At 50.6% G+C, this 27,060-nt stretch overlaps 1 protein-coding gene across 1 annotated transcript in view; it reads left to right on the top strand.

Annotated features, from left to right (window-relative positions):
- Positions 1 to 27,060, top strand: part of LOC144752165 (ubiquitin carboxyl-terminal hydrolase 12-like) — a 268,084-nt gene that overhangs the window by 156,591 nt on the left and 84,433 nt on the right. Inside the window, exon 3 of the mRNA XM_078640092.1 lies at positions 22,917 to 23,130. Coding sequence (XP_078496218.1) covers positions 22,917 to 23,130 — 214 coding nt within the window. The remainder of the gene's footprint in view (positions 1 to 22,916; positions 23,131 to 27,060) is intronic.

Below are 27,060 nucleotides of genomic sequence, written 5' to 3'. Positions count from 1 at the left end.
CGCAGGTAAGCTCCCCAGAGCCTCTACTGCAGTTTAATGAGGCTCTCACGGGCGTCCTGTTGGGCACCTGGTCCAGGCCCACTACAGGTCCCCCTGTAGATAGGAACGTCGCTAGGTGCCACCGCCCTGCCCCGGGCGACCCTAGTTTCTTGTCCACCCACCCCACTCCCGAGAGCCTGGTTATCCAGGCCTCTACTTCCCAATCCGCATTCACAACTGCGCCACCAGATGGGGAATCCAAGAGGTATGTACAATTCGGCAAGAAGTTCTCCTCCCTTAGTTTGGGATTGCGGTCGGTTAACACCGCGTGCCTCTTGGGCCGTTACACCCACTCTCTCTGTGGGATACGGTCACGGAAGTGCTGCCTGAGTGCCCGGAGGGGGCCCGGGTGAAACTCGCTCAAGCCCTCGCAGAGGGAAGAGACGCAGCGCGGTATTCAATACGATGTGGACTGGATACCACGGACTCGCTAGGAAGAGCGATTTCCATGTCTGTGGCGGTTCGCCGCCACACCTGGCTGAGGTCCGCCAACTTTTCAGCCGATGTCGAGAACACCCTTATGAACATGCCGTTCGTTGGCAGCCACCTCTTCGGTGGCAAGGCAGATAGTGCGCTGAAAGGCTTTAAGGACTCCAGGGCTACGGCCAAGTCCTTGGGCCTGTCGGCCCCGCGCCAGCAATCTTCTGCCCAGCGCTCCTTTCATGGCCACGGAAGGGGCACCCCCACACGTCCTGCCAGCCACGGGCCGCAGACTACCACGTGGTTACCGTCGCGGCGGTAACAGGGGACAACGGTGCGGCCAGTCCACATCCACCCCCGCAGCATCCGCCTCAAAGCCTTCCTAGTCCAAGCTTTCAGGCCCATTTGACTCCAGTGGGGGGCAGGGTTCGCCATCACCTCCTCCACTGGCGCTCCATCACATCAAACAGGTGGGTGCTGCAAATCGTCCGAAAGGGCTACTCCCTCCCTTTCGCGGTGACCCCTTCAGCCATGCCACCGCAGAGCCACCGCGTGTCGGGGGATCACTTGAAACTTCTGCAAGAGGAAGTTGCGGCCCTCTTGGCCAAGGGGGCCATCGAGGGCGGTCCTGGGCCAGAAGTAGGGTGTGGTTGTTACTCCCACTACTTTCTGGTTCCCAAGAAGGGCAAAGGGGGCCTACGCCCTATCTTGGACCTGCGGAACGTCAACGGCTTCCTCCGGAAGGAGAGGTTCAAGATTCTGACTCTCGCTCAGGTCTTAGCTGCCCTGGACCCAGGAGACTGGATGGTAGCGTTGGACTTGCAGGATACTTATTTTCACATCCCCGTCCTGCCGGCCCACCGGTGTTACCTGCGGTTCACGGTAGGCCACGAGCACTTTCAGTTTACCTTGCCCCCCTTCGGCCTTACCAGCGCCCAACGGGTGTTCACGAAAGTGATGGCGGTGGTCGCAGCTCATCTGCGCAGGCTAGGGGTTTCAGTCTTCCCCCTACCTCGACGACTGGTTGTTGAAGGAGGGCTCGCCCCAGACAGTCGTCAGCCACCTCCAGACTACGGCCGACTGTGAGAAGTTGGCCTGATATATGATGCTCACTAGTTCTAGTGATCACCTTGTATCAGTCCAAACAACCCTTATGGTGATTGGTTGTAAGTCAACCTTATAGACCAGCTATCCTAATGGTAGCATGGACAAAGCAGTCTTAGGCTAAACTCTTTTGGCATGTGAAGCCAGCTGTTTTACCACAATATAACCCCTTGAATACCAGATGAAAGGACACCACACAGGTTGTTATGAAAATAAACAGTATATTTATTAATAACAACAACTCTGAACTCTTTATGAGGTCAGAGGGCTAAGCACATGACAATCTCTTACGAAAAATACTACAAGTTGCACAAAATTACAATGGTGCCCTAGGGGCACGACAAACCATATACTAAGTAAGTGGAATGTGAGAGTCGATAAAAGGAATGGAGCTGTCCATAGGCTGTAGGATCGATGGGACCACGCTACACTAACTTCAGGTAAGTAATAGGAGGCCCACGGAACGCGTGTGCAGAGTGTTAACTCACACGCGAGATGCGTAACAACGTCTATGGACAGTACAGTTCAAGTTAAAGGTGAGTACGGACAATCCTGACTAGATAGGACAACAACGACTGTGGAACTGGACACTAGGACAGTTAAACTACCCTTGAGCACCGAAATGCTCGTTACCTCACCCACGGACTGTGGGTGCACAGGTGTCAAAGTGCGTCGGGTTCTCGCGTTGAAGTATATGGAGCCTGAAAGAAAAGATGCTGCAGGCGACCAGGAGGAAGATGTCCGGTGCAATCCAAGGGTGGATTGGTGAAGAAGAGGACCTGAAAGCAGAGGGGACAATGTGCCAGTGACTGGAGTGGAACCAGGAAGGAACCAGATGTCGACGTCGCGATCAGGTGAAGAGTGGACGCTTGACTCTGCAGCCACGTGGACCAGGAGGTGTCTTCGACGACCAGGATGGAGGCACGAGCTGTCCCACGCAGGCTCTCGCTGTCGACGGTGTTGGATCCGGAATCGGCGTCAACAGGCCTTGGCAAAGGCAACCCACGCGGTGAGTGAAGAAAGCGTCTGGTGCGGACTAGGAGAGTCCGAGGTGCCCCTCTTTTGGAAGGGAGCAAGGGCCAGTCTGGAGCAACCAGACCAGCAGCAAAGATTCAAAGGTTCGTCGTCTAGGAGGCCACTAGCCAGCCGGCAAGTGACCAGACAACGCGTCGAGAAGCAAACAAGCAGAAGGGCCCCACGCAGATCTCGTGGATGGTGGAGGGCAGATCTTCGGTGCAGGGGCTGCTCGGGGCTGGGGCTTCTCAGTCCCCAAAGCACTTGGTCGAGTTTACCTCGGGAGTCGTGCTGGAAGCGAAGTGCAGGTTCGTTCAAGATGGCCGGTCCCACGTGTCTCGTCGCACCCATGGGTCTCAGCTTCGCTGTAGATGTAGGTAGAGGTCGGAGAGGTCTGGGAATCCGCGTCTCGGCGGGCTCTGAAGTCTAGATCCTCGAGGGAAGACGACAAAGTGAAGCCGCTGGACGCTTGATGGTGCCTGCAGTTGCAGGGTGGACACTTCAGTCTTCTGTGGAGCAGAACGTCGAAGGCCAGAGTTTCTTCTTGTTGAATAGTTCAGGATAATCTAATTTGGAATGAGACCAGCTCCTACCTTTATTCTCCTAAAGGGGGCTGCACTACTGACTAGGTCCCTCCCCTGGGAGGGACCAGGAAGGGGGGTGGTTACACCCCCTATACTTTGTCCGGTTTCCCGCCAGAGCTGGGGCTGGGATGCCCCAGCAACTGGTTTGAACCGGTGTATGCACAGGGCACCTTGTGTGCCCCAGGCATGTCTCATTCCTTTCAGGCCTCCCTACCTCAATACACAAAATCCTGTCTGGGGTGGTGCTAGCACCTCTCAAGGCAGGAAACCCTTTGTCCAAGCCATCCTCGCTGGAAGGACTCCCAGCAGCAGGAGGTCAGACTTGTGTCTGTGGTGGCAGCATCCATTTTGTGATGCTGAGGCTCGAGTTACATACATGTCGTGACCCTCTAGAAGGGTGGAATGCTACCCCCGTCGCCAGAATTGGCGAGGGGGTAGTATTCCAAATCGTATGACACCTTACTCGACATGTTTTGATAATGTTATACCAGAGTTAGCATTTAACCGCGAGGTTGATAATGCACTTAAGAGTATATGGTATAGCGTTATCATGGAACAGCTATTAGGACTTGGTTCCGCAAGCTGCAAACGGGCTCAGCTCATGCCAGAGCACCATCTCACATAATTCCAAGCACTCTGCCTTCAGGATTGATAAGGCCTTCCATAGGAGTGACTGATAGGAATATATGTGTCCATTTTAGGGTTAGATATAGGTATACTATATCTACAGCAAAGGGTGTTTACACTACCTTGCCCCAGCTGTCATGCAGCCAGTTCTATCAGATTTAGATGGCCAGCCAGGGGTGGCATAATACATGCTTCAGCCCCTGGTAGGCCCTGGGTACACCTAGGCCCTGGGTACAGGGACTGATAAGGTGGCCCAGTACCAATTGGTAAATGCACCTAAAGTACATGGTTGTCAATTTAGAGAGAGAACAGCTAGGCTGTGGGTCTGATTAGCAGGCCCACAGCCAGGGAAAGTCGTAAACCAGTGAAGCAAAAAGCAAAAATCTGGGGTGACCATAGGATTGCAGACCCCACTCTCCTACACCGACCTCCTGCACATGCTGGGGTTCTCCATCAATGTGCCGAAGTCGCACCTGTGTCCCTCCCAGAAGCTCCTCTTCATCGGAGCGTTTCTAGACTCGGCGCAGTTTCGGGTTTATCCTCCCGAACAGCGGATTTGGGATATTCAGGCTTTGATTCCGATATTTCAGCCGTTATCCCGAGTCTCGGTCAGGTTGACGCTGCGGCTTCTGGGGCTGATGGCCTCCTGCATCCTTCTGGTGCATCACGCCCGGTGGCGGATGCGGGCTCTGCAGTGGGACCTGAAGTTTCAGTGGGCCCAGCATCAGGGCAACTTGTCTGACCACGTCTTGATCTTGAAGGGCACTGCAAGATAGTTGCAGTGGTGGCTCACGGACTGCGATTGGGTCAGTGGCAGATCCCTCTCCCTACCCCAACCGGAGCACGTAGTTGTGACCGACGCGTCATTCCAGGGCTGGGGGGCCACATGGGAGAGGCGGAGATCAGAGGACTCAGGTCTCCGGAGGAGTCCCGGCTCCATATCAACCTTCTAGAGCTGCAGGCAATCCGGCTAGCACTGAAGGCACTCCTCCCCTCTGTCCAGGGGAGTGTAGTGCAGGTGTTCACGGACAACACCACCGCCATGTGGTACTCCAACAAACAGGGCGGGGTGGGGTCGTGGGCCCTATGCCAGGAGGCTCTGCGCCTCTGGCAGTGGCTGTAACATTAGGGCGTGACCCTGGTGGTTAAACACCTGGCAGGTTCCCTGAACGCCAGGGCGGACGAACTCAGCCGTCGGTGCATGATAGATCACGGATGGCGTCTGAACTCGGACATGGCGCAAGGTCTCTTTCAGCAGTGGGGAGAGCCTTGGTTAGATCTATTCGCCACAGAAGAGAACGCACAATGTCATCAGTTCTGAAGTTGGAATTTCAAAGGCGGCACTCGCTCGGCGATGCTTTTCGTCGCGAGTGGAGTTGCGGTCTGTTGTACGCCTTTCCGCCTATACCACTTCTGCCCAGAGTGCTGAAGAAGATCAGGCGCAACTGAGCCCAAGTCATCCTTATCGCTCCGTACTGGGCACGAAGATACTGGTATCCCGAGCTACTCAGCATGTCAGTCGATCCCCCCCATTCGCTGCCTCTTCAGGAGGACCTACTGTCGCAGCAGCAGGGGACGGTCCTCCACCCGAACCTGTCCAGCCTCCACCTCCATGTGTGGAGATTGAGCGGCGACAGTTGAGGCCATTTGACTTGCCTCCTGAAGTCTGTGATGTTATTCTGGCAGCCAGGTGTCCCTCCACAAAATCGGTATACCCCTGCAGGGGGCACAAATTTGTGGCATGGTGCACAGCAAAGGCTGTGGATCCACTCTCTGCCCCTCTTTCTGAGGTCCTTCTCTTTCTTCTTTCTCTTGCTCAGCAGGGCTCTGGTCTGGGCACTCTCAAGGGCTACCTTTCTGCCATTTCCGCCTTCTTAAGGCTACCTGATCAGCCCTCTTTGTTCAAGTCCCCAGTTGTAAATAGGTTCTTGAAGGGCATCACTCATATGTTCCCTCCTGTTCCTTTTGTGATGCCTCAGTGGGACTTGAACCTTGTCTGACCTAACCGTTGTGCGCTCCCTTCGAGTCACTTCATAACTGTCCTCTTCGTCTTCTTACCCTTAAGACTGCATTCCTGGTTGCCATCACCTCTGCCAGGAGAATGAGTGAGCTCCAGGCCCTTTCTTCTAAACCTCCTTTCCTTTCTGTCCATCCGGAAAAAGTTGTGTTGCGGACGCAACCCTCTTTCCTGCCCAAGGTGGTCACAGCATTCCACATCGGGCAGTCCATCACCTTGCCCACCTTCTTTCCGCCTCCGCATCCCTCGAAAGAGGAAGAGAGGCTCCACCGTCTGGACCCAAAACGTGCATGCTCATGTTATCTGGATCGCACACGCCAGTTTCGGGTGGATGACCGGCTCTTTGTTGGTTACGTGGGCTCTAAGAAGGGTCGGGCGGTGCACAAATGAACCATCTCTCAGTGGGTCGTCTTGTGCATCAAGATCTGCTACTCTTTGGCGAGGAAGGAGCCTCTTCTTGGGCTAAGGGCTCATTCTACTCGGGCTACGGCGGCTACCACTGCCCTGGGTCGTGGAGTCCCCTTGCAGGACATCTGCCAGGCAGCTACGTGGGCCTCGCTGCACACGTTTGCAAGACACTACTGCCTGGACAGCCAAGTCCGGAGAGATGGCTTTTTCGGCCGTTCCGTTCTCCAGGACTTTCTGGTGTGATCATTGGTTCGCAGACCCACCACCGGGGTTGGTATTGCTGGAGGGTCTCTTCTAAGGTAAGGAATCTAATACTAACCTGTTTCTTTCAGATACACACAAGTTACTTACCTTCGGTAACGATATATCTGTAAGAAACAGTAGTTAGTATTAGATTCCTTACCGTATCACCCATCCTCCCTGTTCTGCGAACCGATATCTAGGGTTAAGGTCATCCCCTTTCAGGGCCCTAGTTTATGGCACCAGTGTTGGTTTTTATCATGGCTCTGCATTTTATGGTTACCGAAGGTAAGTAACTTGTGCTTTAAGTCTTGCGTGGCCTGTTCCCGCACAATGTCGGTAACGGACCTGCACCCTGAGTGTCTCTACTGCCTGGGGCGCGACCACGACTCCGTGTTGTGCCCCCACTTCCAGGCCATGGCTCCGAAAACTTTGCGGGAGCGGTCACGAAAGTGGCTAGAGGCCCGGGAGTCGGCTCCACGCCGTTCCAGATCTACGGTCCTTATCCTGTGGGAGATCGAGGGACAAGGTCTGAGGGTGTGGGTGGCGCCGCCCATGCAGCTCCGGCGGAGCCTCCGCAGTTGCCAATGGCCTATCCGCCCTTTCTGGGTCTATCGGTGACTCCGGCCCAGCTGCAGGAGTCCTTGTCCGCCATGGTACGAACCGACTCGAGGTCCTCGTTCTTCGACGGCTCCGGCCCGACGATGTCTCGATGTCGAGAGACCCCCATGGATCCAGGCATGGATCCCCGTCCATGTCGGTTGGCCCGGTACGACCTCCATCGACGTCTACGTCGCCGCCACTGGCGTAGGCCGCAGCCCCGGCCGACGCCATCCCTAGCTTCCTCCCCGACGTGGAGACGGTGCTGGATGGGTGTCGACAGACACCAATGGGGAATTTCTTTCCCTTTCTTCACCCACCTCCTTATGTTCCACCTGATCGGCAGGCTGTGGAGGACGGGGAGCACTGGGAGGTGTCTGACTGAGGACCCTCTCACAGCACAATGCCTGAACCTGGACCTGGACTGAGATGAGGATCTGGGGGATGCAGGTGACCAGGATTATACTCGTGAACCTGGCTCACTGTCTCCTACCGTGGTTACGGAGGAGGGTGGTTCCTACTCTATGGTGTTGCGTAGGCTGCCGAGGCTCTCCACCTCGAGCTTCCTACCGAGGACGTCAGGACTAACCTCCTGACAGAGTTGCTTCGGCCGGCTTCTACTTCTACGGAGCTGCTGCTGCCCTTTAATGATGCACTCTCGGACGTTTCTTTTGGGCACCTGGCCAAAGCCCAACACAGGGGCTCCTGTAAAGAAGAACGTGGCCCGACGCCATTGCCTGGCCCCAGGCGACCACGTTTTCCTCTCCCAACACCCTACCCCTGAGCGCTTGGCTGTCAAGCCTCTGCGTCCCCGAGCACATTCCCTTCCGCACCACAGGACAGGGCATCCAAGAAACTGGAGCAGTTTGGGAAAAAGATTTTTTTCTTCTGCCAGTTCAGGTCTACGGTCTGTGAACACCGCATGTCTCTTGGGCGGTTATTCCCATTCTGTGAGGGATACGGTTGCGCAAGTGCTGCCTCCGTGTCCTGCTAACCAACCATGCCGTATGGCATATGTGGGCTCTGCAGTGGGACCTGAAGTTCCAGTGGGCGCAGCATCAGGGGAACCTGTCCAACTACGTCCAGATCTCAGAGGGCACTGCACAACAATTGTAGTGGTGGCTCGCGAATCAGCAGTGGGTCAACGGCAGATGCCTCTCCCTTCCCAGCTAGAGCACACAGTGGTGACGGGTGCGTCCCTCCTGGACTCGGGTGGCCACATGTGAGAGGTGGAGATCCGAGGCCTCTGGTCTCCGGTGGAGTCCCGGCTCCATATCAACCTTCTGGAGCTTCGAGCGATCCTTATTGCACTGAAAGCATTCCTTCCCTCTGTCAAGGAGAGGGTGGTGCAGGTGTTCACAGACAACACCACCACCATGTGGTATTGGAACAAACAAGGCGGGGTGGGGTCGTCGACCCTGTGTCAAGAGGCTCTTCGCCTCTGGACATGGCTGGAACGCCAAGGCATTTCCTTGACAGTTCAACACCTAGCCGGTTCTTTGAACGCCTGGGTGGACAAACTCATCTGCTGGTGTCTGATGGATCACGAATGGCGTCTTCACTCAGAGGTGGCGCAAGGTCTCTTTTGACAGTGGGGAGAGCCTTGGTTAAATCTATTCGCGCCGATGAGAACACGCAATATCAGCTGTTCTGCGCGTTGGAATTTCCAAGGCGGCACTCGCTCGTCAACGCTTTTCGTCTCAAGTGAAGCTGCGGTCTTTGGTACTCCTTTCCGCCTGTACCACTTCTACCCGGAGTGCTGAAGAAGATCAGGCGTGACCGGCCCCAAGTCATTCTTGTGGCCCCGGACTGGGCTCGAAGAGTTTGGTATCACAAGCTACTCAGGATGAGTATGGATAACCCGATCCGACTGCCTCTTCGGAAGGATCTTCTGTCGTAGCAACAGGGGACGGCTCTCCACCGAACCTGTCCAACCTCCACCTACATGCGTGGAGATAGAGCGGCGACAGTTGATTCCTTTGGACTTGCCTCCTGAAGTCTGTGATATAATTCTGTCAGTCAGGCGTCCCTCCACTTAATCGGTATACGCCTGCAGGTGGAACAAATTTGTGGCATGGTGCACAGCAAAGGCTGTGGATCCCCTTTCTGTCCCTCTCTCAGAGATCCTTTTGTTCCTTCATTCTCTGTCCCGGCAGAGCTCTGCTCTGGGCACTATTAAGGGATAACTTTCTGCAATTTCGGCTTTTCTCAGGCTCCCTGATAAGCCCTCTCTTTTCAAGTCCCCTGTTAATAGATTTCTCAAAGGCATTACTAACCTTTTCCCTCCTATTCCGTTTGTGATGTGTTGAATCTGGTTCTTACTGTTTTGATGTGCGCTCCTTTTGAGCCGCTTCACAACTGTCCTCTTCGTTTATTAACTTTGAAGGCTGCTTTCCTGGTTGCCATCACCTCCGCTAGGCACGTGAGTGAGCTCCAGGCTCTTTCCTGTGAGCTGCCTTTTCTGTCGCTTCATCCAGACAAGGTTGTGCTTCGCACTCTTCCTTCCTTCTTGCCAAAGGTTGTCACTGCCTTCCACATTGGGCAAATTATCACCTTGCCCACTTTCTTTCCGCCTCCGCGCTCTTCCATAGAGGAAGAGAGGCTCCACCGTCTGACCCAAAACGTGCGCTTTCATTTTATTTAAATCACACACAACAGTTCCGGGTGGATGACCAGCTCTTTGTTGGCTACGTAGGCGCCAAGAAAGGCCGGGCTGTACACAAGAAGATTATCTCCCGCTGGGTCATATTGTGTATTAAAGCCTGTTATTCTCTGGCTAAAAAGGAACCTCGGGTGGGGCTATGCGCCCATTCTACCAGGGCGACAGCAGCTACTACTGCATTGGGACCTTGTGTCCCCCTGCAAGACATCTGTCAGGCAGCCACGTGGGCCTCGTTGCACACTTTTACTAAACATTATTTATTTATTTATTTATTTTTAATCTGTTTATTGCACAGAATAGCAATCCAGTCAGTACATACATTAGCGATAATGTGAACATAAAGAGGCAATGAGCAGCTAATCAAACATAAGCGGAATACATCACTGTGGGATTGCAGACTATCAAAATGACATAGTACTGGCCTGACCTCCTTGGCTGCCTGAAGGAGCCTATTGGCGTCGTCGCCTGCGCCGTCCCCGCACGGAGGGATCTCGGTGCGGCGACGCGCGCTGGTGGGGGTGCGTGGACATCCGGTGACAAACAAGCAGCAGGAGCCATGGCGGGATGAGGGCCGCGGAATAATGCACCCAGGGGAAGCTGGATAAATTCGCCTACGACAAGAACAATGCGTCACATGCAGAAAACCGCACCTCTACAGGGAAAGGCCCGGAGAGTGAAGGGACCAAGAAAGTGACATTAGAAGACATAATGAAAACGCTCTCCAGTGTCCAAACGACAGTGGGCTCTATCTCCACAGATGTCAATCTACTAAGAGCGGACTTTCACAAGATGACAGAACGAGTGGCACAAGTGGAGGTAGTCACTAAATCTCTTGTGGAGGACACGTCGGAACTACAACTGGCAATGGCGCGTATGGAAGCCGTCAACAAACAGCTCCAGGACAAACTGGACGACCAGGAAGGGAGCTCAAGGCGCAACAACGTTCGCATTTTGGGTTTACTAGAGTCGGAAGGGAAGCGAGCTATGGACCTTTTTTGTCGAAGACCTTATCAAGAACGAACTGCAACCAAAGGGTCTATCACAATTTTTCTCAGTGGAGAGAGCGCACAGGGTACCTGGCGGAGTACCGAAGCCGGGTGCTACACCGCGACCGGTGCTGGCCAGACTATTCAATTTCCGGGACAGAGATGCCATACTCCAAGCGGCGCGGACTTCTCCCCCTGTCAAGATACTGAACTCAACGATTGCCTTTTTTCCAGACTATACAGCTGAAGTGGCCCGACGCCGGAAGACCTTCACAGAGGTAAAGAAATCCCTGCGGGCCAAGGAGTTGCCTTACTCTATGCTCTTTCTGGCGAGGCTGAGAGTGGTAGCTGACCGCAGAACATGGTTTTTTGACACGCCTGAGGCGGCCCAAGACTGGCTGGATGGCTGGCGACAGGTGGAACGACCTCCTCGCACTGACAGGCAACCACGGCAACAACGAAACGAACTCCGAGAGGACTCGCAAGCGGCGGACAGGAATGATCCGGACCATTCGTCGGAGGTGGGGCCGGGCGACGACGAACAGTGCCCGGTGTCCCGAGGATCTGGCTAAGGCGACTATGTTAGTATGAAACTACCATATTGGGCGTGCTGCCCTTGGTACTCTGGACAGGGAGAAGCTAAGGAGGGCAGATAGAGCCGTTGCCATCGCAAAACTCCTTACCCCCGCAAGCAAGTACAATGGGTGGGGATGGGACAAAGCACTCTGCTAAGTTGGGGAGGCGGGCGGTTCTGAGTCCGTGGAGCAGGGAGGCAGGGAGAAGGGGAGGGAGGGAAATTTCAACTGTTATTGTTATTGTTTCAGTTTCTCGCGTTTTGACAAGACACGACAAGACACTCACACGTATCGTTCGACAACGCAGCACAGATATGGTACTCATGGGAGGGATAAGACTGACCACACCCGCATCACTTTATTATGTCACAACACCCGCCGGCACACGCCCACACTGACGCCCACACTGATTCATTGCGGTGGACCGCAGTTTCCCCCTTAACACTGCTGACATGGAATGTGCGGGGGCTGGGTGACAAGATCAAGAGGGGGCTCGTATTGCAGGCACTTAAACGGCAGGGCCCGGCGCTGGTGCTCCTGCAAGAAACACATCTCACAGGTACAGCTTGTCAGGCGCTAGATCGCCGAGGCTACAAAATGGTGGCACACTCCGCGTTTACCTCTGGCTCTAGGGGGACGGGCATCCTGCTGAGAAGGGCCTCCCCATTCATCCTCCTACAACACAAGGTGGATGACCAGGGTCGCTTCGCGGCAATACATGGGCAGTGGGAGGGCTGACTCTTGAATGTTGTGTCAGCATACATCCCTCCAGCACTTCAAACAGTAGCCCTGACAGCACTGGGAGAATTCCTACTGGACCTTCCGGAGGGTGACGTCATCATAGGGGGAGACTTTAACTCAGTGGTGGACCCAGTATTGGATAGATTCCCGGTACGCACAAGTACCTCTCCTCCCTCGGGCTTCCGGGGTTTTCTGGCAGCCTTGGGCCTAGCGGATGTTTGGAGACACAAGCACCCCACTGCGACACAATACACCTATCACTCGACAGTACACAACAGCCTTTCCCACATAGATTACTTCCTTATGTTGGGTGGCGGGATACAGGATGTGGCCACCGTAGATATACTCCCAAGGGGCATATCGGACCACTCTCCAGTGGTGATGACCCTTTCAAGCCGGGAGAAAACAAGGAGGAGAATCTACCCTATCTACCCGAATTTTCTGAAAGTCCCCAAAGTCAAAAAGGATCTCAAGAAAGCGACCAAATTTTACTTCTCAGAAAACGAAGCATCTGTGACCTCTCCCTCGATTCTTTGGGAGGCATACAAAACAGTCCTTCGTGGGCAGGCAATGTCCTCCATTGCAGGACACAAACCTGCACAGCGACAGGAACTGTCGGAGATGGAATTATCCCTGCATGGGGCGAGTATGGCCCATATGTCAGACCCCACGTCAAACTCAGCACATAACTTGCACTTACACCAGCAGCGATACAAGGAACACATCAGACTGCAGGTGATTAGCAATATTTCGGCTACGTCCCATAGGGTCTACGACGTGGGAGATAAAGCAGGAAAGATGTTAGCGTGGTTAGAAAAAAAGGGTGGGAGCATTAGAGGTATACAGCAACTTCAAACCTCCGAGGGGCAACAACACACGCACCCTGAGGAGATTGTAAACATGCTAGCAGATCACCTTGAGAGGCTCTATACCCCTGAACGGGGAGTAACAGAAAGTGCAGCCCTAGAGTATCTTGAACACATAGTGACCAGGACGCTTCCCCAAGAGGCAGTCCAAGAGTTGGAAGCCGACCTCTCTGTTGAGGAGATACAAATAGCTATACAGGCCATACAATCGGGGAAAGCCCTTGGTCCCAGCGGGATCCCCATTGAGTGGTTTAAACTCATGTCAGATACACTCAGCCCGCCACTGTTGGCTATGTATACGGAGAGTCTCTCACGGGCAGGACCAACGAACAGCTGCGATAGTGGCGATACCGAAACCTGGCAAACCTCCGTCCGACTGCGCGTCATACCGCCCTATCTCACTTCTCAATGCAGAAGCAAAAATTCTTGCGAAGCTACTAGCTACCAGATTGATGACACATCTCCCGCTCCTAATTCACCCGGACCAATCGGGCTTCATGCCACATAGAAGTACCGCTCTTAATCTGAGACGGATACATGGAGTCCTAGCGAGAGCCCAGTCACTGTTAGAACCAGCTGTAATCCTTTCACTGGACGCGAGAATGGCGTTCGACATGGTGGAATGGGGACATTTATTTGCAGTGCTGGCCCATATGGGCTTTGGCCCCAAGTTTATAGCTTGGGTGCGCCTTCTATATGCCAATCCAGTTGCTCATGTAGTGGCCAATGGTCACATCTCCCGTACCATTCAACTGACACGAGGGACCAGACAGGGAATGTACCCTTTCGCCACTACTGTTCGCCCTAGTACTGGAACCGCTGGCGGCACTGATTAGGAGCACCACCTTATTAAAAGGTATTACTTGGAAGGAGGGATGGGAGGATCCCGTGTCGTTGTACGCCGACGATATGTTAGTGTACCTGACGGATCCAGACAGGAGTATACCCGCCCTTCTGACGATATGCGACACCTATGGAATGACGTCCGGTTATACGATCAACTGGTCAAAGTCTGTCCTTTATGTACTGAGGGGACCGGCGCCCCTGTTGGATAGGGACTGCCCGCTCCTACGAACTACGACCTCCTTTAAATATCTTGGCATATATATTACAGATAGCCACACTGAATTCTTTGAAAAAAACCTGAAACCGCCTTTAGACCGATTGTGGACCGATGTAAAGCATTGGGCGTTGCTGCCACTGACGCTCCTCGGTAGAGCAGCGCTATACAAGATGATGGCCCTCCCGAGGTTTCTATATGCCTTAGAAAACTCACCATACCCCATTGCCCCAAGATATTTTTGCCAGGTGACGGCTTTGTTGTCTAACCTCCTGTGGAGCAACAAACCTGCTCGTATCGCCCACACCAAACTAAACAGGAGTTGGTATGAGGGGGGAATTGCGCTTCCAAACTTAGTTATATTATTGGGCGGCCCAACTCAAAATTATCAACCAATGGATTCATGCGCCCCGAGATGACCCAGCCTACAGAGCTGATTGGGTCCAACTGGGTACGGAAGGTATGCTTTCACCGCTCTATAACAGAAGTCAAGTAGCGACGTTGATAGGGCCCACGAAACAAACAACTGTGATCTGGCACGCAGCGCAGGCAAAGCTGGGCTGGAAGGGTACAATTACCAAACTTACCCCGCTCTGGGACACCAAGGTACTAGGCCAATTGAGAAAGAGCAAGGGGTTTACGCAGTGGGACAACATAGGAATATCCACGGTGGGAGACTTATGGGATAAGGGCACAGTAATTCCGTTTGCCCATCTCCAACAACACTATGATCTAAGCCCGAATGAAACCTATAGGTATGTGCAGATTCGACACGCACTATTACAGGCACTACCAGCAGACACTGAGGTCCCAGAATCCTCGCCACTGGAAGATAGATTACTCACTGATTTTATGCAACATAGTGCCACTTCCCTTACCTATAAAAAACTCCTACATAACCTGATAGACCCCACATTAAAACTGCGTGAGAGATGGGTGGAGGAGGTGGGCGAAATGGACGACGCTGAGTGGAACGAAGCGCTGGCGTCCCCAAGGGAGGTGGGCATCTCCGCCAGGTTTCGGCTGGTGCAATTAAAAATCCTTCATCGTATATATTACACTCGTGCCACGCTGCACAAACTCCAGCGAGCCCCGCATCCTTATTGTCTTCGAAACTGCGGCATTGAAGGTACCCTGTTCCACACCCTCTGGGACTGTCCTCACATTGCGGCTTACTGGCGACAAGTGATGCGTACTATTTCACAGACACTTAAGGTCTCACTAACACCAGAACCACGCAAATGTCTCCTGAATGTATGGGATCCAAACGATTTGTCTCGCTATGGTCTGATTTGGGCCACTCTGGCACTCATGGTGGCAAAGCGAGATATAGCACAAAAATGGGGCGCTGCAGACCTGCCGACATTGGCGCAATGGAGCAAGAACATTGACTTATTAATGGTTACTGAAAGAGCGGTGTATGTCAACAGGGCATGCCCTCGTAAGTGGAACAAGGTCTGGGCTGCCTGGAATGTGTACAGGGGGGAGATTTGTGACCCACTTCCGGAAAATGATGAAGATAGCTCAGATGAGGATGAGGGGGGGGAATGGGACTGTGATAAAGGAAACGGCTAGATATAAGGGGAGACGTGCTGGGCTATTTCAAGTGATAATGTGCTTATGTCTTATGATGCTGCAAAACTACGCACTCACATCTTATTTGAGCTATTGTCGTACTGATTGTCAATGTGACTGTTTACTTTGCTGAAAATAATAAAAATTGTTTAAAAACAAAAATGACATAGTACAATAGTACAGTTTTACCATTTTTTGCAAAATGAGAAAGAAAAAGGAAAATCATAACATAACTAAGGAAAAAGTGGTCAGAACCGTACAAAAAGATGATACAAGACAAGAATGTCGCGAGCACAATTAAGCCAGCCAGTCAGCCCAAAGTTCAGAGTCCCCAATCGTAGAGTAATGTGAGAACGGGGTATCAAATCTTATAGGTGCAGACCAGTCGGCTGTCAGTCTCAACAGAGGGGATTCTGGAGCCCCTCAGTTAGAAAGGCAACGCTCAACGCGGCGACAGAGGAATATCCAGCAAATGCTCAGGGTGGCAAACCCCGTGCCCCAGTTATATCTGCAACGCGCACACCAAGTTAACCCACCCCTGCGGGGTCAAAGGAGTTAATCGATTGGGATTGTGCCTCCTGCGTCAGCTTCGCAATGTACGCCCGGAATGGCCCCCATATATCCAGCGGTCTGGATGCGCTAGGGACCATGTCGGAGTATTCAGCGCTGTTGGCATTACAGTAAGCCATACTACGGAGCCAAGCGCGGACCGTTGGAGCGCGCCTAGCACACCAGAGCAGCGCCACTTCACGTTTAGCTAAAAGGAGGCCAAGGGATGCCAGTTTTCTAAGCCGACGTGAGAAGTTGGTGACGTAGCCAAGCAGAGCAATTTCTGGGGTTGGAAGTAGGTCTATGCCGAGTATTAACCCCAAAACCTGGTGTACTTGAAGCCAATAGGTGTGCAGTTTCGGGCAGGTCCAGGAAAGATGGGCAAAGTCAGCCTGTGGGCCGTTGCACTTAGGGCAATTGTGCGGTCTGCTGGGGTCAATTCTGTGGGCAAGCGCGGGAGTGTGGTACGCCCTCCTGAGGAACTTAATATGTATCAGTTTATGTCTGGTGTTAATGGAGACATCCCTTGTGGTGGCACAACATGCAGCCCATTGGTCATCCGTGATAGGGGAACCCAGGTCGCCCTCCCAAGCAGCGCGCACTTTAGCGTCAAGTGAGGGAAGTGAGGCCAGGCACAGCTTGTATAGCTTGGATACGACGTGCGCCCCTGTTTGGGTCTGTATTATGAATGTAAGTGCGTTGGAGTCATCAGGAGGGAGCGGGAACGTGGGGAATTCAGCCCTAAGCATAGAGTGAAGTCTAGTCAATATGAATGAGTCCATGAAAGTCCTGTCTGTGAAGCGGTGATCTTCTGTGAGGGAGAAAGCATGGCCGTCCGGAAAAAGGTCACCTACAGTCTGTATATGATACTTGGACAGCGTGCGTTGCACTACCGATTCGCCAGTGATGGGGAGCCAATGGGGGTTGGGCAACGGCAGTGCAGGAGAATATAGTTTTTCAAGGAGTAAGAGGCGTCTAAGTTTGTCCCAAGCCCAACAAGTAGTGGACAAAGGCTGTATGTCTTGCGGATCTCTGGGGAGACCCCTGGGAAGGACGGAAGAGAGGGCCACAGGGAGCGCCAAGTCAGCCTCTGGTCTCAAATGAGGAATCCTGGCATCCGGGTGAAACCAAGGGTGTGCGTACGAGCTCTGTGCCACCAAGTAATAGAGAAAAAATTCTGGTACTCCGAAGCCGCCCCGTTCATAAGGGAGTATCAAAGTTCGCCAGGAGACACGTGGGCTTTTACCTCCCCATATCAGACGCAGAAGTGCAGAGCGAAGTTGGGAAAAAAAAATCTTGGTCAGGGGGATCGGAATATTGTTAAATAAATACAAGAAACGGGGGAGGACAATCATTTTAAGGATGGCAATCCGCTCAGCCATGGACAGCGGAAGGCGAATCCAACGCTCCGTATTGTCCTCCAAAAAATCAAGGGCACGGGCATAATTCAAACGGACGATGGATACCGTGTCAAGATGAACGTGGACACCCAGATATTTCACGGAGTCCTCGCTCCATTCCAGAGGGAACGAGCAGGTCCACTGTACGGTAGAGGGGGTGAGAGGGAAAATTACTGACTTATGCCAATTTATTTTAAGGCCCGAATAGTTTCCAAAGCGGGAAATCTCAGTCAACAGAGGCTCCAGGCTGGACTGGGGTGTCCGTACATACGAAACAGTGTCATAGGCATATAACAAAACCGGCAGCGGCCCGGTGCGAAACTGGAGCCCTCGGTGGAGATGTTTCTCCTGAAAGTGTCGCACCAGGGGGTCCATCGCAATTATGAACAGGAGCGGGGACAGTGGACACCCTTGACGGGTGCCTCGCGAAAGTGTGAAGTTGTCAGTAATGGTGCCGTTTAGCCGTATCCGGGCGGTGGGAGCTGAGTACAGCAGCTCTATTGTCGCCACAAACATGAGTTTGAGTTTGAGTTTAAAATTACTTATAAAGCGCACATACACCTGCGGTTTCTTGGCGCTACAACTGATAAGATCCGGGGCTAAGAGACAAGGGAAGCTATTGGGAATTTAGTCAAAGGCCTTAGTGAACAGGTAAGCCTTGAGGTGTTTACGAAATTGCGAGTACAGAGTGAAGGAACGGAGTTCAAGGGGGAGGGAATTCCACAGGATCGGGGCAAGGGTAGCAAATTTCGAGCCTCCCCACTTCTTTCTCCGATAGCGAGGGATGGTGAGGAGGGACTGAGAGGAAGAGCGTAGTTCCCTGGTGGGAACATAGGGGGTAATCTCAGAAGAGATGAATGCGGGTGCCAAGCCCAGTCGAGCCAAGAAAGTGATGGAGGCGAGCTTGAATTGAACCCGAGCTCGCACAGGGAGCCAGTGTAGAGATTTCAAGAGGGGGGAGGAATGGTGAGATTTCGGAAGATTGAAGACCAGGCGGGCCGCCTGGTTTTGTATCTGCTGCAAACGCCGTAGACTATATGCAGGAATACCTGCATATAGGGCGTTGCCGTAATCCAGGCGGGACACCACCATGGCCAAGATGATAAGTTTGAGAGCAGAGAAGGTAAAGAAACGGGACACCCTGCGAATAGTGCGCAATTAAAGGAAAGAAGAAGATACCACGGAACTGACCTGGGAATGAAGGGTGAGTTGAGAGTTAAGTTTTATGCCAAGGGTTTTAACAGAGGTAGTGGGTACAGGAGAGGGGCCCAGTACAGGGGGCCAGAAAAGAGAAGACCAGGGGCTGGATGAACCACCCGTCAACACCAACTCGGTCTTATCGGGGTTGAGTTTCAGGTGATTGTGGTTCATCCAGTCCCGGATGTGAAGCATAATAGTTTGGAAGTTAAGAACAGAAGAGGGGGAAGAGGACAGGTTGAAGACAAGCTGGAGGTCATCCGCATAATTAAATACGGCGACCTCCATTTGTTGAAGAGAAAAAATAAGAGGGGCAACATAAAGATTAAACAGGAGGGGGGAAAGGGAGGAACCCTGGGGAACCCCGCACTGAACTTTCCGGATGTCCGCTGTAAAGTCACCAAGGCGAACGGCCTGGGTGCGGTCACTCAGGAAGGAGGATAACCAGACCAGAGCAGTTCCCCCGATCCCCGCCGCCTCGACACGGAAAAGTAAGATGGTATGATCCACCGTGTCAAAGGCGGCTGAGAGGTCGAGGAGCACAAGGGCCTGGCACTGGTTGGTATCCATACCCTCCCTGAGGTTGTCCAAGACCGAGATGACAACGGACTCCGTAGAGTGTGCGGGGCGGAAACCGGCCTGGCGGGGAGCAAGAGTTCCATGCATCTCCACAAAGGAGCTCAGAGCGCAGGTGACATGGCGCTCGAGCACCTTTGCCAAAAATGGCAAAAGGGAGATGGGGCGGAAATTGGCAGGGACAGAGGGGTCTGCCCCAGGTTTTTTAAGAATTGGCACAATAACCGCAGACTTCAAGGGGTTGGGTACTACACCTTGGGCCAGGGAGCTGTTGAGGAGATGAAGGGGGGGATCTGGGCAAGTAACAAAAATATGACGAAGGATGTGAGCAGGACAGGGGTCAAGTGGAGAGCCAGATTTGACCAAGGGTACTATGGAAGTAAAAGCTTCCTTAGATATGAGAGGGAAAGTAGTGAGTTTTCCCTTGGGAGGGGGACGTTGAGGATCGACAAAGGAGGGAGAAGGGGGCGGGATATTGGCTTGGATGGTAACGATTTTGTGAATAAAGTAGTTATTGAGGGATTGGCAGAGTTCTTCGGACGGGGCGGGCTTAAGGGTTGTTCTGTCCGAGAGCGCCAGATTATGAACAATCATAAATATCTCCTTAGACTGAATTGCTGCGGCAAGGATTTTAGAGGAGAAGTAGTTGGTTTTGGCCTCCAAGATATCTTTTTTGTACTGGGTAAGGATGTTGGTATACTCCAGTCGTAAAATGGGGCAATAACTTCTCCTCCAAGCCCGCTCCGCGCGACGTACTGTAAGTTTGGTGGCCTTAAGCTCTCCATTGAACCACCGATTGGCATCCTTATCGCGCTTGGAGGTAATGCGTTTGAGCGGGGCAGCAGAATCACTACCAGCGGAGAGCCACTGATCTATAGCCTCGACCTGGGAAAGGGTGGAAAGGCCCTGCAGGGAAGGGAGGGAGGTGGTAAGAAGGGAAGAAAGTTCTTCCAGGTTGGCTCGGCCCCATGCTCGGACCCAGAGGTTTTTGGGGCGAGGGGGCTTGGCTGGGGGGTGAATGGGCAGAGAAAATGAGATCAAGTGGTGATCGGACCATGTGCAAGGTGAAATAGAAAGAGATTCCACAGGACAATTCAGGGACCAGATCTGGTCAAGCATGTGACCTTTGATGTGGGTGGGGGAGTGAACAAAGGAAGTGAAATTAAGGGATTGAAGGGTTTCAGAAAATTCCTTTGAGGACGAGCATTCAGCTGGGTCAGAAGGCCAGAAGTTGAAGTCGCCAAGGAGTAGAATAGAGGAATTATTGACTGTAATGGTAGCCAAGACTTCCAAGAAATCAGACAGAAACTGTAAGGGAGATTGAGGAGGGCGGTAGGTAAGAAAACAGGTCAAAGGGGGAGAGGTGGCGGTGGTACGGATAACCAGGTATTCAGTGGTTGCAATGTCAGGCAAGGACACGGTTTGAAAAGGGAGATCGTTGCGTGTGATGACCGCCACGCCGCCCCCAGCTCTGCCAGAAGGGCGGTCTGCCCGGAGGGCATAGTAAGTAGCCGGTAAGGTGGCCAGTAGGGCGGGGAGGGAGTCAGCATAGCAGGCATCCCCATTCTCCGCATGATTGACAAAAAGAAAGGCCATTCCAGGGTGTCGAACGCTTTTTCCGCGTCCAAGAAAACCGCTGCAGCCGGTGTGGAGGGCTCTATTCTGTGTAAAACAGAAAACAGCGTTCGAAGATTTAGAGAAGTGGACCTATGTGGGACAAATCCGGACTGGGCCGGCGAGATTAAAGTGTCCACGAGTAGCGCTAGCCGAATTGCAAGGACTTTGGCCAGAATTTTGTAGTCCAAGTTTAGGAGGGACAGGGGTCTATAAGAGCTGCACAGAGTGGGGTCACGACCTTGCTTGGGTAATAAAACAATAACCGCTTCCCGGAGCATAGGTGGAAGAACGCCCGCTTCCAGTGCCTCCGCGTATACCTCGACCAGTGTGGGGACAAGTTCCTCTTTGTACTCTTTGTAAAAGTCGGCTGTGAAGCCGTCTAGGCCGGGAGCAGAAGAGCTCCGCAAGGAGTCGATCGCCTCTATTATAAAAACCGGTGTAATGGGCATGGCCAAAAACTCCTGCATGTTTTTTTCTAGGTACACCATGGCTATTTAATCCAGATACGGTCCTGGATGGCGGTGCTCCCCCGTGAGTGTGGAAGTGTAAAGGGTTTTATAGTATGATAGAAAGGTGTTGGATATATCAGGAGTGGAGTGCCGTCGCGTACCCTGGGCGTCAATTACCTCGGTAATGTAAGCAGCTTGGTGTGGAGGTCGAAGCATTTGCGCTAGTAGTTTACCTGGCCTATCACCCTCGCCGTACCGTCTAGCGGTTACTAAACATTATTGCTTTGACAGTCAAGTCCGGAGAGACGTCTTCTTTGACCATTCTATTCTCCTTGATTTACTGATGTGATATTGGTTCGCAGACCCACCACCAGGGTTGGTATTGCTGGGGTATCTATTTTAAGGTAAGGAATCTATCACTGGAGTGCCTCTTTCAGCTGCACAAGTTACTTACTTGTGTAACAATATATCTGTAAGAGACATTAGTTAGTGATAGATCCCTTGCAGCCCCACCCATCCTCCCTGTTCTGCGAACTGATTTCTAGGGTCAAGGTCATTCCTTTTCGGGCCTTAGTTTCAATACACCAGTGGCCAGTATCTTGCAAGGCTCTGCATTCCTGGCGTGGAAAGTCGTGTACAGAACTGACGTCAGTATGCGTGGGCGTGTCCAAGTAGCTCCAGCGACGTCATCTCGGCGACTACAACGCCAACGTCGTACGCGGAGCCGTACGACGACATCTACCGCCGCACAGGAGTGCTGCTGACGAAAACTTTCTGGATCCAGTCTGATACCTGGGGATATTCTAAGGTAAGGAATCTATCACTAACTAATGTCTCTGACAGATATATCGTTACATAAGTAAATAACTTGTGCTTCAGATCCTATACCAACTAAAGAAAAGAAATACAAATAAAAATATACCTTCCTTTTCCTAGCGGTTGTGAGTATATCCAGGAAACTATACGTTCTTAGCATTCTGCGCCTTTACCACTTACATATTTATTAAATGAACGAGGATACCTCCTCTCAATCCTTTGCAGCTTTTTCACATGCACTCACTTCTACCTGCTGGCTCTTTCCTATAAACCTTTCCATGCCAACCTTTGGCAGCTGAACACTGAAAGACTTGCAGTTCTTGTGTTCATACACTGTAAATATCTATGCCTATGTGCACTATTTCTGTACTTGTGTAATTCTGTGTCTATTTATGCAATTGTGTGAATTTCTACATTTCTTTTTTTTTTTACATCTTTCCCTTGTTCCATGCGCTCCATGTTTGCTGTCTGGATCGGTTAATGTCTGCTCTTAAGAAGCTTGGACAAAGCATATTTACTATATATTGTCTGCTGTTAGATGCTGTGATTGCTTCAAAGGCCGCAACCAGATTTACAATACTTAATAGCAGACATTTCCGCTCTTATAAATGTTCACATTTTCTAATTGAGTGTCCGCCAATGGTCTCAACAGCCGTGCCTACTGCTGCAAAAGAGTTTTCAGTATTTCATGATGGTAACTTGTTGAGAATGAGATGACGATAGTGGGATGGTCTGATTATGAAAGATGTTTCTGATCAAACTGTATTTTAATTGAAACACTTATTTTTTCGCAGTTTGGCAACACCTGTTACTGCAATTCGGTTCTTCAGGCTCTGTATTTCTGTCGCCCATTTCGGGAAAATGTTTTGGCATACAAGGTTATCCCGCGCAAGAAGGAGAGCCTCCTCACATGCCTTGCTGATCTCTTCAGCAGCATTGCCACTCAAAAGAAAAAAGTGGGTGTGATCCCTCCAAAGAAATTCATTTCCAGGTTGAGGAAAGAAAATGGTACGTATGAGTCAAGTGTCAGGTAAACACTTCTTGGTGGGTTCTGCTTTTGGGCGATTGTGTGAAGGATGTGGAATGGCGCAGAATACTAATTTCAATAATTAATTTCTAGTATAATAATCACATGTATGGCAGTTATTGTTTTAAAACATTGGTCTGTCAAGGATATGGATATTCAGATTATTTAACAAACCTATTTGCATTTTTTCATTTGTGATTAACATACTGCAGTCTCCTGCTGTCTCTATTCTGAATATAGGGAGAAGTGTAAGTAAGTGCTAACTTTTTAAAGAACTTTAAGAGGACAGAATGGGTGATATTGTCAGTGATATGCCCAACTCTTTTCACCAGCTTAAAGAGGCATATGCTGTTTTCTTAAAAATGCAATTCTTTTCTGTGAGTATTGTAATGTCTGGCAGATTTTGGTCAGGAGCTTTTTTCTTAAATGACTTACTTTCCATGTTATATAGTGACAACAACTGCTGAAACAAAAAGCGACATATGCAAACCTAAATCGCAGCTAAAGTTCAGAGTTAAATATTGCATCTTCTTTAACTTTCCACCAACATGTAAAGGAACATTTTTAATTTGCTCCTATGATGCTGTAATAAATGAACTCAACTTCCTGTCCTACTCTAATGCCATTTCATATGTTTAGGTTCTGAAGTCTCCAAAGTTTAAAATAAAATGCTTTAAAAACTTTAAAAAATAATATACCACTGAAATTGACACCATTGATATGTGTGTTCAAAAGAGAAATAGACCATCATATCTTACTACAAACAAAAAGAATGGCAGCAAAGCATTTTAGAAGGCTAACATACTCACTGTAGCATCAACCCTGCTACATTTACGGTTGTGGATCAAGCCTCTGATTTTGCCTACTTCTAGGGGCTGGAAATGGTTGTTTCAGGGATGGAATGATATTTGAGTCGCAGTCGCTGAACCCTCAAAAAAACGTACATATTTAGGAGTATTCATCCGCCCCTCTCTAAGCTCTTACCACAGTGAAAAAGTTTGGAAATGTAGTCCTGAAAATGGTAGGAGTAAAACATTTCCCAATGTGGAGAATAAAAGGGTATAGGGAAAGTGAATTTGCAATCGAACAGAAGATTTTCACAAGATACAAAAATGGAATTCAAAAAAGTTTGCTAGAGGTACGGTTCCCAGGCCTCCTGCTGTAAACACTCTTGAATTCCTGAAATTCGTCAGTCTGCACGAATGTGGGTGCACCTTTGTGACTTTTCTTTCAGAATTAGACCCCTGATTATTTTTCTTGTCTCCCACAATGTTTTTACAATGATTCTCAATTATTAATCTTTGTTTTTATAATATTGGCATGTCAGACACATTTAGCTAAATGATGCCTCAGAGAAATGTTAGTTAAAACTGTTCAATAATTCATCAAAATGTTTTTTTTATGTTTAAATTGTTTGGGTACATTTTACTTTGAAAAACAAAAAAATCACATAGCTTGCTTTCATATTAATTTAATCATGGAAAATGCTGGGAGCATTATAAGTAGACCCTATTTGTTAAATGTTGCAGGTATAAATACGTATTTTTATATTGGAGAAACAGTCAGTAATGCAAGCTAAGCTCACTGCGTTTCCTTGTATCGCTCATCCTTATCGTAAAGGCTCTGCATTAATGAAACAAGTATACACGTTTGAACAACTTAGATATATATGGATTCAAATCTTGCATTAGTTGCAGACAGCCCTCTTTCACAGATCCATAATGTAGAACTGTAAACTAAAGGGTTTGTGCTGCTTAGGGTCCCTTCTATAGTGGACAAAATAAACATTGCCACTAAAATATATGACCTCGGCATTGGTCATAGTGTTGGATTACTTTGATTGGAGTAGTTGCACGCTCTGGTGAAGTAACTTCTAGAGGCCATTTGTTGATCATTAAGCATTTATAAACAAAGAAGGAAATCAGGAAGACAACAAGCACTATACTCGGGATAAAGAGTTGTTTGCAGATGACTGCAGATTGACCCCCACCTCTTATTGTTATAATTATCTTTTTTTTACTTTCTAACTAACACTTCTGCTCCAGGATCTACCGAAAAAGCAAACTCTTGCACATGTCATTCATTTTGTATTGATGTCTATTGTAGTTCTCTGGATGTTCTGCCATCTTCTTTGCAGTTCTATCCCCAGTAGGTATAGCTCAAGGTGATTCAAGCGCAGCCACTTGTGATGACCAACTTTTTGTCAGTCTGACATTGAGACTAATTTGAATGCCGAATATTCTTACATGGTCATCCTATAATCAAGCAAGGGCTAGGATAGCTGTACTAAAAGTAATTGTTACCAATGCGTTTCTAATTACCATGTATTTTAGAAAATAATTCAAGATAGCTAGAGAAAATACTCTGTCCTAATGATGGCAGGACTTATATTTGTGGTTTCCACTAGATCTAGGATTCAAATATTATTACGATAGGATCTGGCTTCCAAGTCTTAATTCTTGGGCTCCAGCACCAGGATCGTGTTTGTGTTAGCTAGTTGTTGATATCTGACACACAATGCTCCATTCCTTCCAAGCAGATGCTTTGTTGTTCTGTCATATGGTCAAGCCTCGTGGTCTCACGGTTTAGTTTCGCATCTGTTGGGTTTAGGCTGGCCTTTAGATCAAGTAATAGGAGGCTAGTATCGCCTTCAGCTATGGATGCATCTGTCTGTTCAGGTGGTGAGGCATCCAGGTGGTTACTGGCACTTCTTCACTGCTCAAAGTTTAGTTTTGCCGGCTTCTGTTCTGTCTTGTCCATTTTTAATGGTTAGCGTGCTATCCACAATTACTGTCATAGTGTGTAGTGTGGCACTCTTCATTGTACAGTGGTATCTCTGCCTCACTGCAAGATTCTAGCACTCAGCATTGAATTACTGGGCTAGCATGGAAGGGGCACTCGTGTGTCGCACTGGCGAAGTAAGTAATCATCTTTTATTCTGAACCTCTTTTTTGCATCTGGAGATTTGAGTGCCCAAACAATGGCCCTGCAGCAAGAGCATAGAAGTCGCCTTATGTGTGTGAGACTCAACATTCATTGGTCCTCATTGAGGCTTTTAAGGTAGGAGTGGCCACTATTTTTTGTTAACGGGGCTGTGACATGTTGCTTCCAGCCTGAGACTGTCTGTCTGTGCCTTAGCAGATCGTGTCTACCTTGCCTACAATTGTAGCACACTGCGCACACCTAGGGTGGGCCCCTCAGAGGGGCTCTCACAGTACAGGCCCGGCACCATTTTCCCATTGCGCAGACCCTGCTGCTGTTCCCAATCCCCAAACTCGATTTTACCTGCGTTACTTGCCACAGCAGCAGGCCCCTCCAGCATGGCGGGACAAGTGGGGATGGGTCTCTCAAATGTCTCCAGACTTCACAGGTCGGCCACAATAGGTCTCACCTGGCCTCTGCTGCACTGTTTGTGAGCAGCTGCTCTCCCAGTGGGGTCTCAAGCTCGCAGGCGGCCCCGGTAGCCTCCTGGCTCCTGCTTCGGTCATCTGAGCTCCATTGATGTAGTGTTGGATGCCTGACTCGGCAGAGTCTCCTCAGGTGGGGCCTCATGCTCACCAACGTCCGATGGGCCTCTGAAGCCCCACGCCGCTCTTCCAGGCCTGCAGTCTCCCTCGGCATTGAATCTATACATCGATCAATACTGTAATGAGTCGTCAAATTGGTTCATAGAATCGTGTCCCGGTCCACAGTCATTGTGACCAATGGAAGGCGGGCGTGAGCGACCAGCAGATATGGTAAGGTAAAACACAATTGTTTGTTTCACGCCTGCCTTCCATTGGTATCAATGGCGGCGGACCGAGAAGCGGTTCTAGGAACCAAACGGACGACGCTTCACGATGAGACCAACGCATGATTGTTGTATGAACATTTTTCTATTGTGTAACATTTTCTTTAATCGAATTCCGTAA

This window comes from Lissotriton helveticus, chromosome 4_2 (genome assembly GCF_964261635.1).
Source record: "Lissotriton helveticus chromosome 4_2, aLisHel1.1, whole genome shotgun sequence".
Lineage (NCBI taxonomy): Eukaryota > Metazoa > Chordata > Amphibia > Caudata > Salamandridae > Lissotriton > Lissotriton helveticus.
This window is presented reverse-complemented; position numbering and strand designations above follow the sequence as displayed.